Consider the following 11,452-nt stretch of genomic DNA (forward strand, 5'->3'; position numbering starts at 1 on the left):
AAATCATCTCAGTCCCAGTCATGTTGTCTCAGCTTCAGTATCTTGGTTGTTCTGGTTCTGGATGTGAAACAGTTACTGCGGCAGAAGGAGGTGGAGTTTTTATTTTTTTTTCGTGCACTACACCTGTTCTCCTGAAGAGGCAGAGTATGTGAGCGTGGTGCATCAGAAGATCAGCTTCAGACACCGCACCCCTCTGACACCAACACTCCTCTGGCTTGTCTCATTACATAGCATAATATCGACGAGCCATCATGGTAAGTAACATTTGAGATATTATATTCTCAGGGTTATTGTTGGAGAATCTAAGAGAAGGGGAATAAAGGAGGTAGCTCATATCATATTGCTCTGACATCACCCTTTGTTCTCTTCACTGCAGTGAATCATGGCTGTGTATTGTTTAATTGCCAATATGGCTGCTGATGTGACACATGAAATTGATTTTCATGCTTAATAGAAATGTAGCCTAATTTATTTCTGCACTGCAAACCGACGTCTAATCCTCTAATCCCCACATAACTCTTTTGATCAGCTTGACTAGTTTTGCACTCATTTTGTTACTAATTTGTCATCCTGTTTTTTTTTTATTATTATTTTTTTCATTATTTAGCGTACTGTAAAGAAATATTAAAATGAATGGGAGACATGTATTCCCAGTGGAGGATGTGAATGGGGCTTTTTAAAGAGACAGCACACTGCAACATGTCTGACCTACATAATCCTCTCTCTACAGTAATTCTGCATGTAATAGACTCGATCGTATGTGTCAGCAAAGAGAAGCAGAGAAGGCATGTGTTCCTGTAAAATAAATGATAGACTGAACCTTAAACAGACATGATGTCTTAGAATATAATAATAGTAAAGGCTTTTCATGCAGGGTGGGGAGAATGAATTGAACTGGTCTATGATGGTCTGCCATTTTGCAGTTCATTTAAAGGCTGTCTGACAAAAACTCTTCATCTCTTCATCAAATAAATATTGTTTTCAGCTCTTCTATTTCAACAATGAATTTAAAAATGTGTTTTTTTTAGGCGTGAGATCTGACAGAATCTTTGATCCAAATCTTTTTTCTCTGCACGACAGCGTGAGTGTATCTCCATCCACGTCGGTCAGGCTGGCGTCCAGATTGGCAATGCCTGCTGGGAGCTTTACTGCCTTGAACATGGGATCCAGCCGGATGGACAGATGCCCAGTGACAAGACTCGGGGAGGAGGAGACGATTCCTTCAACACCTTCTTCAGTGAAACTGGAGCTGGAAAGCACGTCCCCAGAGCTATTTTTGTTGACCTGGAGCCCACTGTCATCGGTAAGTGTCATCACCTCTGGCTGAATATTAATTTAGGAAAATTAAAGTGTAACCTGTAAGCCACAACTGATTTAATGTTTTGTCTCCTTAGATGAGGTGCGCAGTGGGATCTACCGCCAGCTCTTCCATCCTGAACAGCTGATCACTGGCAAGGAGGATGCTGCCAACAACTACGCCCGTGGACACTACACCATCGGCAAAGAGATCATCGACCTGGTGCTGGACAGGGTCCGCAAACTGGTGGGTAACTTCAGGAGGGATCCATTCCTAATTTTGATTTCAAATATTAAATCAAATGACATATCTGTATCTCATATGTGATCAGTGTCTCTCCTTCTCTGTCCTCAGTCTGACCAGTGCACTGGCCTCCAGGGCTTCCTGGTTTTCCACAGCTTCGGAGGTGGCACCGGCTCTGGTTTCACCTCCCTGCTGATGGAGCGTCTGTCTGTCGACTACGGCAAGAAGTCAAAGCTGGAGTTCTCCGTCTACCCAGCTCCCCAGGTGTCCACCGCTGTGGTGGAGCCCTACAACGCCATCCTGACCACCCACACCACCCTGGAGCACTCTGACTGTGCCTTCATGGTAGATAATGAGGCCATATATGATATCTGCCGTAGGAACCTCGATATCGAGCGTCCCTCTTACACCAACCTGAACAGGTTGATCAGTCAGATTGTGTCCTCCATCACTGCTTCCCTTCGTTTCGATGGTGCCCTCAATGTTGATCTGACCGAGTTCCAGACCAACTTGGTGCCATATCCCCGTATCCACTTCCCTCTGGCCACTTATGCTCCTGTCATCTCTGCTGAGAAGGCGTACCACGAGCAATTAACGGTGTCAGAAATCACCAACTCCTGCTTCGAGCCAGCCAATCAGATGGTGAAATGTGACCCTCGCCACGGCAAATACATGGCTTGCTGCCTTTTGTACCGTGGCGATGTGGTTCCCAAAGATGTGAATGCCGCCATTGCCACCATTAAAACCAAGCGCTCCATCCAGTTTGTGGACTGGTGCCCCACTGGTTTCAAGGTGGGCATCAACTACCAGCCACCCACTGCAGTTCCTGGTGGAGACCTGGCCAAGGTCCAGAGGGCTGTGTGCATGCTGAGCAACACCACTGCTATTGCAGAGGCCTGGGCTCGGCTTGACCACAAGTTTGATCTGATGTACGCTAAGCGTGCCTTCGTTCACTGGTATGTGGGTGAGGGTATGGAGGAGGGGGAGTTCTCTGAGGCCAGAGAGGACATGGCAGCTCTGGAGAAGGATTATGAGGAGGTTGGAGTCGACTCTGTTGATGGTGAGGGAGAGGAGGAAGGAGAGGAATATTAAAAGGGACATCAAGGCACTAGTTGTACAGGAAACAATTAAATCCATTCGTTCTTAAATACATTCCAAAAGAAATGTTTGTCTATCAAATACAAGTTTGGCTGTTCAGAATAAGTGATCAAATTAAATTTCAGTTTGGTTCTGTTCTAAATAAATTTACTGTAACGTATGAAGTTTTCTGTGTTGTTTCTTTTTCTTTTTTGGTTTAAAAATGAAAAATAACCTTTAGTCAGGACACTAATAAACAATACCTCTACCTACTATCCCCACCTTTCCCCCCTAAAGAAAAACCCAAGTACAAATGTGTCTCTTTGTGTTAAATATGAGCTGTAGTAGACAGTCCCTGTGGGTGAACAACCTATAAAGAGAAAAGGATGGGTGTATTCTCCACTACATAGCCTGCATTTGGTTATTCTAACAGATATCAGAGGCATAGGAACTGCATAATACACAGCCTGTCACTAACCAACTCACAACATCCACATGATTTCTGTTCCCCATAGAAACACTGTTAATCCCCCTGAACAGTATTCTGTCTGAGCACACAGTTTGCTTTGTCAATGCAGAATTTTCCATTATTATTAATACAGGCCAGGGCCATATAGCAATTAGTTTGGTTTAAATTATGCAAACATTACTTTTAAAGCAAAAGTGGTCCTGTGGTTTCATTGCATTTGAATTTGAGTCTGTGCAAGATTGTTAACCATCAAACTTAGACTGCAGAGAAGGCAATTTGGTCAAAATATCATAAAAAAACGTGGGATTTACTATAGCTCTTCTTTCATTCATTCATGACCATAGCATTCATAAATTGGCAGGAATAGCAACAGTAAAATCAATGTACTACAACTTAAGAAAACACATGCAGATAAAAACAGAAGCATTTTGACAACACGTGAAGCATTTAGAAAAGATTCAGATGAAGCGTAGCATACCATTAGTTAAATGACTAGGTAATCATTGTAAAGTTGCAAATTGAGGTTGAATACCTTGTTAAATACCTTGCACATCCATTAAGTGGACATTGATGTAATAATAATATATTAAACTTATATAGCGCTTTTTAAGGATCTCAAAGACGCTTAAAAATGTACACATGTATGCCAATGTGTCCCAATAAACACCTCTATCATTCAATTTAATTTACTCAGAAATTAGTTGGGTCAACTCTGGAGATTCAGTGATCATGGAGAGCGAAGGTTTGTTTCTCATCAACTACAAACGTCGACCCTTTTGACCTCTGAGATGATCTCTGTGTACTTATTTGTAGTTTTACTGTTCAAAACTCCACGCAGCATGAGCAGAGCTTTCATTAAAGCCTAATATGAAGGCTCTATAACAACTTTTACAAATCGACCTTTTGGAGTTGAAAATCGGCGGCCAACATGGATTTGAAGGTCAAAAATGGGTCAAATCATCAAAACGACACCATTTATGAATAACTCCACCCAAAAAGTCCCAGAAACCATGTACTGTTCAGCAAAGTAGGCTAGACATTTGAAAAGATCATTTCCAACATGGCCGATGGCAGCCATATTGGATTTCAGGCTCTTACAAAGTTAGTTTTTTTAACTTCAGATAACAAATCCACTGAGAAACAAACCTCTGCTCTCCACAGTCACGGAATTGCTGGAGATGACCCAACTAAGTCCGCCTTTACGTTAGGGGTGGTGACGTGAAGTCATGCGACCGTGGTGTAGTTCGTTTATAGCCTACTGTAGCTTTTTACCTCTGTCGATTGCATTCATGCTTCAAAAACTATAAAAGTGGTGTTCATTTGTGAAGATTACCTTGCTGATCAAAACGTGTGTATTCATTAACTTTTGTTTGCCATGGATCCTTTTTTTCCCCATTTTCCATTGTTTTTTCATTGGGTGCGATACTAACTTCCTGGTTGCCCTCAAGGCCTATTGAAGGAGGCTGGGACACTGGCTGACACGGATCTTGGGGTATGGGGTGTAACAGATGAGCAGTGTAACTGGAGCTGCGGTCGTGCATTGCAATTGGCTCAATTTCGGCGAGTACAGACCAGATTTGACTGCGCATGTGTTGTACCCCCAAAACTATGACGCATTGATGACGCGTGACTCTTTCAATAGGCCTTGGTTGGCTTACAAAAATAATAACCCACCTGCATAGTTTAAGGTCTACCCATTTTGTCATTTTCAATCTGAAACAGACTTATATGAATTCAGAATACACACTTAAACTTACACTAAGCTTATAAAAAACTTGAAATGCGTCATTGAAAAACACTTTTTTGAAAACAAAATATTAATTATCTATTTTTAGGTTGTTCACTTAATAGTGACTGTCAACTACAGCTCATATTTAAACCATCATTTTAATGTTACTTTTTAATGAGTTTATGAGATCCAGTAAAAACCCTGATACTGAATATACACTGGTGACAGAAAAAACTCAAGGTTAAAAAGATACACCCGTCTCTTATTTAATCAGAGTAGATTTTCTGTCTCTGTAGAGGACGGATGCTGATGTGTCCTGAGATGGTGTGAGGAGCAAATAGTGCAGTACCACAAATGGTTAAGGTCTCATCTTCTAACGAGGGGATTAGTGTTCGTTTTAGAGCATTTCTGAGTGGCAGGTGCACTAGTGCATTAACTCACAGAAATGAAATGCTTATGGTGTCTTGATCTGACACTTAAAGAAGCTGCTGTTACTGTTGAAAGGATCAAACAATATGACCTTGCAATTCCCACAGATAACAGATTCTTCACTGGGATTAGGATACATTTAAGAGCTCTGTAGCAATAACATTCACACATTTCTTTTTAACATGTAAAAGGCTAATATACTGTATAGCATAAGCCTTCACAGATCAAACAATGACATGCGTAATTGGGCATAAATTTAATATCTTAGGTATATCAACCATAGAGCCTCATTTTCTTTATAAATCAAAGCTCATGCTTGGAAGAAAACACTGTAAATCTAGAGGGAAGCCATAACTCAAACATGTTGAATGTAGTTTTAACTACAAACTATGACGCTCATTTCAAACATTTCAAAGTAGAATGTAAACACTATGGTTACTGTATGTATTCTGCACAACTTGACATGTAATGTTTATTGGTGTCCTGACTAAAGGTTATTTTTCATTCTTAAACCAAAAAAGAAATAACACAGACAACTTCATATGTTACAGGAATTTTATTTAGAACAGAGTCAAACAGACATGTTATTTGATGGCTTAGTCTGAACAGTCAAACTTGTATTTGATAGACAAAATTTTTTTTTTGGAAAATGCCTTTATTTGACGCAATTGTTTCCTGTTTCAAATAGTGTTTTCTGTCCCTTTTAATACTCCTCTTCCTCACCCTCGAAAGCGTAAGCTCCAGCCTAACAACCAGCTTATGTCCTCTCTGGCCCTTCCTTTCCCATTAAATTAACATTAAAATTTACATTTCCAGGAGTTTTATTCTGAACAATAAAACTGCTAATTAATAGACAGACATTTATTTTGGAATGTATATAAGGACGAATGGAATCAATTGTTTCCTGTATAACTAGTGCCTTTATGTCCCTTTTAATATTCCTCTCCTTCCTCCTCTCCCTCGCCATCAACAGAGTCGACTCCAACCTCCTCATAATCCTTCTCCAGAGCTGCCATGTCCTCTCTGGCCTCAGAGAACTCTCCCTCCTCCATACCCTCACCCACATACCAGTGAACAAAGGCACGCTTAGCGTACATCAGATCAAACTTGTGGTCAAGTCGAGCCCAGGCCTCTGCAATAGCAGTGGTGTTGCTCAGCATGCACACAGCCCTCTGTACTTTGGCCAGGTCTCCACCAGGAACTGCAGTGGGTGGCTGGTAGTTGATGCCCACCTTGAAACCAGTGGGGCACCAGTCCACAAACTGGATGGTGCGCTTGGTTTTGATGGCGGCAATGGCAGCATTCACATCTTTGGGCACCACATCACCACGGTACAAAAGGCAGCAAGCCATGTATTTGCCGTGGCGAGGGTCACATTTCACCATCTGATTGGCTGGCTCGAAGCAGGAGTTGGTGATTTCTGACACTGAGAGCTGCTCATGGTAAGCCTTCTCAGCGGAGATGACAGGGGCATAAGTGGCCAGAGGGAAGTGGATACGGGGATAGGGCACCAAGTTGGTCTGGAACTCGGTCAGATCAACATTGAGGGCACCATCGAAACGAAGGGAAGCAGTGATGGAGGACACAATCTGACCGATTAGCCTGTTTAAGTTGGTGTAAGAAGGACGCTCGATATCGAGGTTCCTACGGCAGATATCGTAGATGGCCTCATTATCTACCATGAAGGCACAGTCAGAGTGCTCCAGGGTGGTGTGGGTGGTCAGGATGGCGTTGTAGGGCTCCACCACAGCAGTGGACACCTGGGGAGCTGGGTAGATGGAGAACTCCAGCTTTGACTTCTTGCCGTAGTCGACAGACAGACGCTCCATCAGCAGGGAGGTGAAACCAGAGCCGGTGCCACCTCCGAAGCTGTGGAAAACCAGGAAGCCCTGGAGGCCAGTGCACTGGTCAGACTGAGGACAGAGAAGGAGAGACACTGATCACATATGAGATACAGATATGTCATTTAATTTAAAATTAGAGAGCAACATATCAAGTTACCTACCAGTTTGCGGACCCTGTCCAGCACCAGGTCGATGATCTCTTTGCCAATGGTGTAGTGTCCACGGGCGTAGTTGTTGGCAGCATCCTCCTTGCCAGTGATCAGCTGTTCAGGATGGAAGAGCTGGCGGTAGATCCCACTGCGCACCTCATCTAAGCAGGCAAAAACATTGAATCAGTTGTTGTCTAAAATTTTGAGATATTTCACTTTTAATTTGCCTAAATTAATGTTCAGCCAAAAGAGATGATACTCACCAATCACAGTGGGCTCCAGGTCAACAAAAACAGCTCTGGGGACGTGCTTTCCAGCTCCAGTTTCACTGAAGAAGGTGTTGAAGGAATCATCTCCTCCACCGATGGTCTTGTCACTGGGCATCTGTCCATCCGGCTGGATCCCATGCTCCAGGCAGTAAAGTTCCCAGCAGGCATTGCCCATCTGGACACCAGCCTGACCGACGTGGATGGAGATACACTCACGCTGGAGGAAATAAAAAAACAAGAAATATTATTTACCCTATTATGTTAGACATGTGACACTGGAAAAGAAAAAGCATTTCAACACTGAAAAAAGTGTTAATTTGACTTTAAAAGTTATTAAAATAGCTTTGTTTTCATTTATAAATCAAACAGTCTTAATTCAAAAATGGGTTAAATCATCAAAACGACACCTTTTATGAATCACTCGACCGAAAAAATCACAGAAACCATGTACTGTTCAGCATAGTAGGCCAAACCATTGAAAATCATTTCCAACATGGCCGATGGTAGCCATATTGGATTTCGGGCTCTTACAAAGTTAGCCTGCATTTTTGCAAAGGGCATGGGGTTTACATTTTTTTTTTTTGTCTTTCATAGATAACAAATCCACTGAGAAACGAACCTCTGCTCTGCACAGTCACGAAATTGCTGGAGATGACCCAACTAAGTCCGCCTTTGCCTTAGTGGTGGTGACGTGAAGTCATGCGACCGTGGTGTAGTTCATTTATAGCCTAACGCTAGCTTTTTACCTCTGTCAATTGCATTCATGCTTCAAAAACTATAAAAGTGGTGTTCATTTGTGAGTTGAAAAAGTAGGCTTTTAGACTGAAATTTGCTATCATTTTCATAATCTAATTTGACTAGCAACAGCCGCTCAACTTTTTACTGGCTCACCTGTGGATGCTGTTGCTATGCCATCACCATGGCAACAGATGAGAGTGATGGGAGTTTTATGTAAAAAAAAAATAAACCCTTATAACATTTTACCATTTTCGAAAAAGTTCAGTCTGGTTCAGAGAATAGGAGCCAGTTATAAGAACAGAAGATAAACCTCCTTTTTGACCAGCACCACTTAACCCATTCCCCCACAGACAGGCTGTCTCTGGGTGTGGAGGACAGGCTGTCTCTGGGTGATGGGGACTGGAGTACAAGCATCCTCCCTGTCCCGTCAGCACTGACCAGGGCTGCACAGAGCTTCATTATTCATTCAGTCCACATTACAGTCTGATGAAAACCTCCTTTGTTCAGTCTGCCTTGTCCAGCTAGCTGTCTCCCCATCCGACGCACCGCCTTAATATCTCCCCACACCAAACCTCATATTATAAATGACACATTTATCATTAAAACGACTTGTTTAAGAATTTTACTTTACACGTTTCAAGCTTATTACCACTTTTCCATTAAGGTCCCCTCCCTCACATCCTCCTCACATCCCTAAAAACACCTCAGCTATGTCTCTTTATCAAAGGTTATTAAATGTTCTTACCATTTTGTTCTGTGGTGGACGGTTGAAGCTCCTAGACAGTGAATCTTACAATTCGACAGTTTATGAGGTCGATGTAAGAGATAATGGCGCACATGAGGATGGACAACTGTATATATGCAGCACCGGCGCCGGTGGATGCTGCAACGCTATTGGTCAGTTTCCCTGTCAGTCTGACGCTTCGAGGCTATCCGCGGCTTCCTATTGGATGAGCGGCTCTCTCGCTCTACAGCCCGCCTCCCAGACCACACCCGAAACAAGACATCATCCACTTATTGTGCCGCAAGGATGGCGGCTCTGAGGAGAAATGCTGTCTCACTTTCAGCATGCTGGTACCACACAGGCCCACCCTGACACACAGGAAACAGTTTCAATGCACTTCCACAGCATAAATTATATATCATTATATTATAATAGTTGCAAATTTCCCCACTGCGGGACTAATAAAGGAATATCTTATCTTATCTTATCTTAAACAAATGATGATGATGATGATGATGCTTCCACACTGCAGAGTTATACAAATCTTACAAAAAGATTGGGATGCTGGTATAATGTGTTATTTTTTACCCTCTGCACTGTGACAATATCAAGAAATGCATATGCACTTCATGCAAAATGTTTGAACCCTATTTCCAGGTTCAAAATAGTGCAGACAACCTTTGCCTTTAGTTATATATTGGGGCATTTTTGCTCTGACCATGTGTCCTCTATATAGCTATATATGATATCATGCAGTCAATCATTTCACATATTATTTGAAAACATGACGGCAGTGGGTTTTATTGAGCAGTAGCAGCAGTTGATTTTTATATTCCAGCATTTTATTTATTATTTATTTATTATTATTTATTTATTTTGTCTATCATAGATAAGGGGGTCAAACTACCCTGTCAGAGATGAGGGACATGTAGGCCACAGAGATCCACGCAGACGCCCAACCCCCCTGCAGCCCTCCTCCCCAGCCCTCCTCCCCAGATTTAACCGTTGCTAGGAAATGAATAACGGAGTTGCCTGGATACAGCCTAGTATCCACACAGACCGCCTTTATCTGGCAGTCACGTGGGCCAGCTTAAATGGCAGCATTAACGGGCTGCAGTGCAGCTGCCTCTGTGGGGGGATGTGAGGCACCTCAGCCACCTCTTCTTTCCCAAAAAAATCTTTCAGCCTGATGTCCTGAGTGTCTGTAGGGAAACACATACATCCTCTCACCTACAAGTGCATGTGTCCTCCTCTTCTCATAGAACTGATGAAAAAAAAAAAATGCATGAGGATGATAATAGGGTGTGGCCTCTGCAAACACAAGATGCATCAATGTGAGACAGCTCTTTTGTTCACACACATTGTTGCTCATGTAAAACCTCATTCTTTCTTCTAGGGACAGTAATGTAACTGGATGTGCGTATAGCAGCTCTGTTTGTGTTAAACATTCAACTTTCAATGAGAAAGACCATAAACTGTTCTCTAGTAGACCTAAAGAAAAGAAAAGCAAACTAACAGACAGTTAAGCCGCTTGGTTGCTAACACCAAAGGAAACTCCATGACGACAGTTGTCCCGGAGGCAGAAATGATACCTCTATGAATGTGAGGTGGCTTAAAATAACCCACTTTGAGATGCAAAGTCAAGAGAAGCTGATCTGGGTTTTTAGTGGCTGCTGCAGACCTGCAGCCACAATCACAGTGAAATCAGATATTTTTTCTACTTTTTGGTGAATCATTTTCAACACCATCAAATCAACAACATATGACATCTGCTTTTAAATACAATTTTTTACATATAAGTGCAATATCCATAAAAATAACAATACCATTAAAATATTAACTTAAAATCATCACAAATGGCAATACAAAGTGAAAGAAAACATCCCTAAGTCTGCATAGCAAAAATGTAGGGCTGTCAATCGATTAAAATATTTAATCACGTTTAATCGCAAATTAAACACACATTTTTTATCTTAAAGGGAATTTTTTCAAGTTTTTAATGCTCTTATTAACATGGGAGTGGGCAAATATGCTTGCTTTATGCAAATGTCTGTATATATTTATTGTTTCAAATCAATTAACAACACAAAACAATGACATATATTGTCAAGAAACCCTCACAGGTACTGCATTTAGCATGAAAAAATATGCTCAAATCATAACAGTGCAAACTCAAGACCAACAGGCAACAACAGCTGTCAGTGTGCTGACTTGACTATGACTTGCCCCAAACTGCATGTGATTATCATAAAGTGGGCATGTCTGTAAAGGGGAGACTCGTGGGTACCCATAGAACCCATTTTTATTCACATATCTTGAGGTCAGAGGTCAAGGGACCCCTTTGAAAATGGCCATGACAGTTTTTCCTCGCCAAAATTTAGTGTAAGCTTGGAGTGTTAATTAACCTCCCTCGTGACAAGCTAGTATGACATGGTTGGGACCAATGGATTCCTTTTTAGTTTCATATGGTATCAGTATCATCAC

General features: G+C 41.9%; 2 protein-coding genes across 2 annotated transcripts; one reads left to right on the forward strand and one right to left on the reverse strand.

The window, feature by feature from the left end:
- Positions 1–100: 100 nt before the first annotated feature.
- On the forward strand, positions 101–2,798 carry LOC141772406 (tubulin alpha chain-like). The gene is made up of 4 exons (XM_074643348.1): positions 101–254; positions 1,081–1,303; positions 1,395–1,543; positions 1,652–2,798. The coding sequence occupies exons 1-4, from the start codon at positions 252–254 to the stop codon at positions 2,630–2,632; spliced, it is 1,356 nt and encodes a 451-aa protein (XP_074499449.1). The 5' UTR covers positions 101–251; the 3' UTR covers positions 2,633–2,798.
- Positions 2,799–5,785: 2,987 nt separating this feature from the next.
- On the reverse strand, positions 5,786–9,147 carry LOC141772408 (tubulin alpha-1A chain-like). Its single transcript, XM_074643351.1, has 4 exons — positions 8,990–9,147; positions 7,501–7,723; positions 7,250–7,398; positions 5,786–7,157 (listed from the first exon to the last, which is right to left on the reverse strand). Exons 1-4 carry the CDS (start codon positions 8,990–8,992, stop codon positions 6,177–6,179), a joined length of 1,356 nt encoding a protein of 451 aa, XP_074499452.1. The 5' UTR covers positions 8,993–9,147; the 3' UTR covers positions 5,786–6,176.
- Positions 9,148–11,452: the final 2,305 nt, after the last annotated feature.

Source organism: Sebastes fasciatus, chromosome 8 (genome assembly GCF_043250625.1).
Source record: "Sebastes fasciatus isolate fSebFas1 chromosome 8, fSebFas1.pri, whole genome shotgun sequence".
In the NCBI taxonomy this organism is placed as follows: domain Eukaryota; kingdom Metazoa; phylum Chordata; class Actinopteri; order Perciformes; family Sebastidae; genus Sebastes; species Sebastes fasciatus.

Bases quoted from the DNA above. Each gene is read 5' to 3' on its own strand.
- LOC141772406 (XM_074643348.1), top strand. The intron at 1,304-1,394 runs GTAAGTGTCATC...TTGTCTCCTTAG, and splicing joins CCTGGAGCCCACTGTCATCG to ATGAGGTGCGCAGTGGGATC. The intron at 1,544-1,651 runs GTGGGTAACTTC...CTCTGTCCTCAG, and splicing joins TGGACAGGGTCCGCAAACTG to TCTGACCAGTGCACTGGCCT.
- LOC141772408 (XM_074643351.1), bottom strand. The intron at 7,399-7,500 runs GTGAGTATCATC...TTGCCTGCTTAG, and splicing joins CCTGGAGCCCACTGTGATTG to ATGAGGTGCGCAGTGGGATC. The intron at 7,158-7,249 runs GTAGGTAACTTG...CTCTGTCCTCAG, and splicing joins TGGACAGGGTCCGCAAACTG to TCTGACCAGTGCACTGGCCT.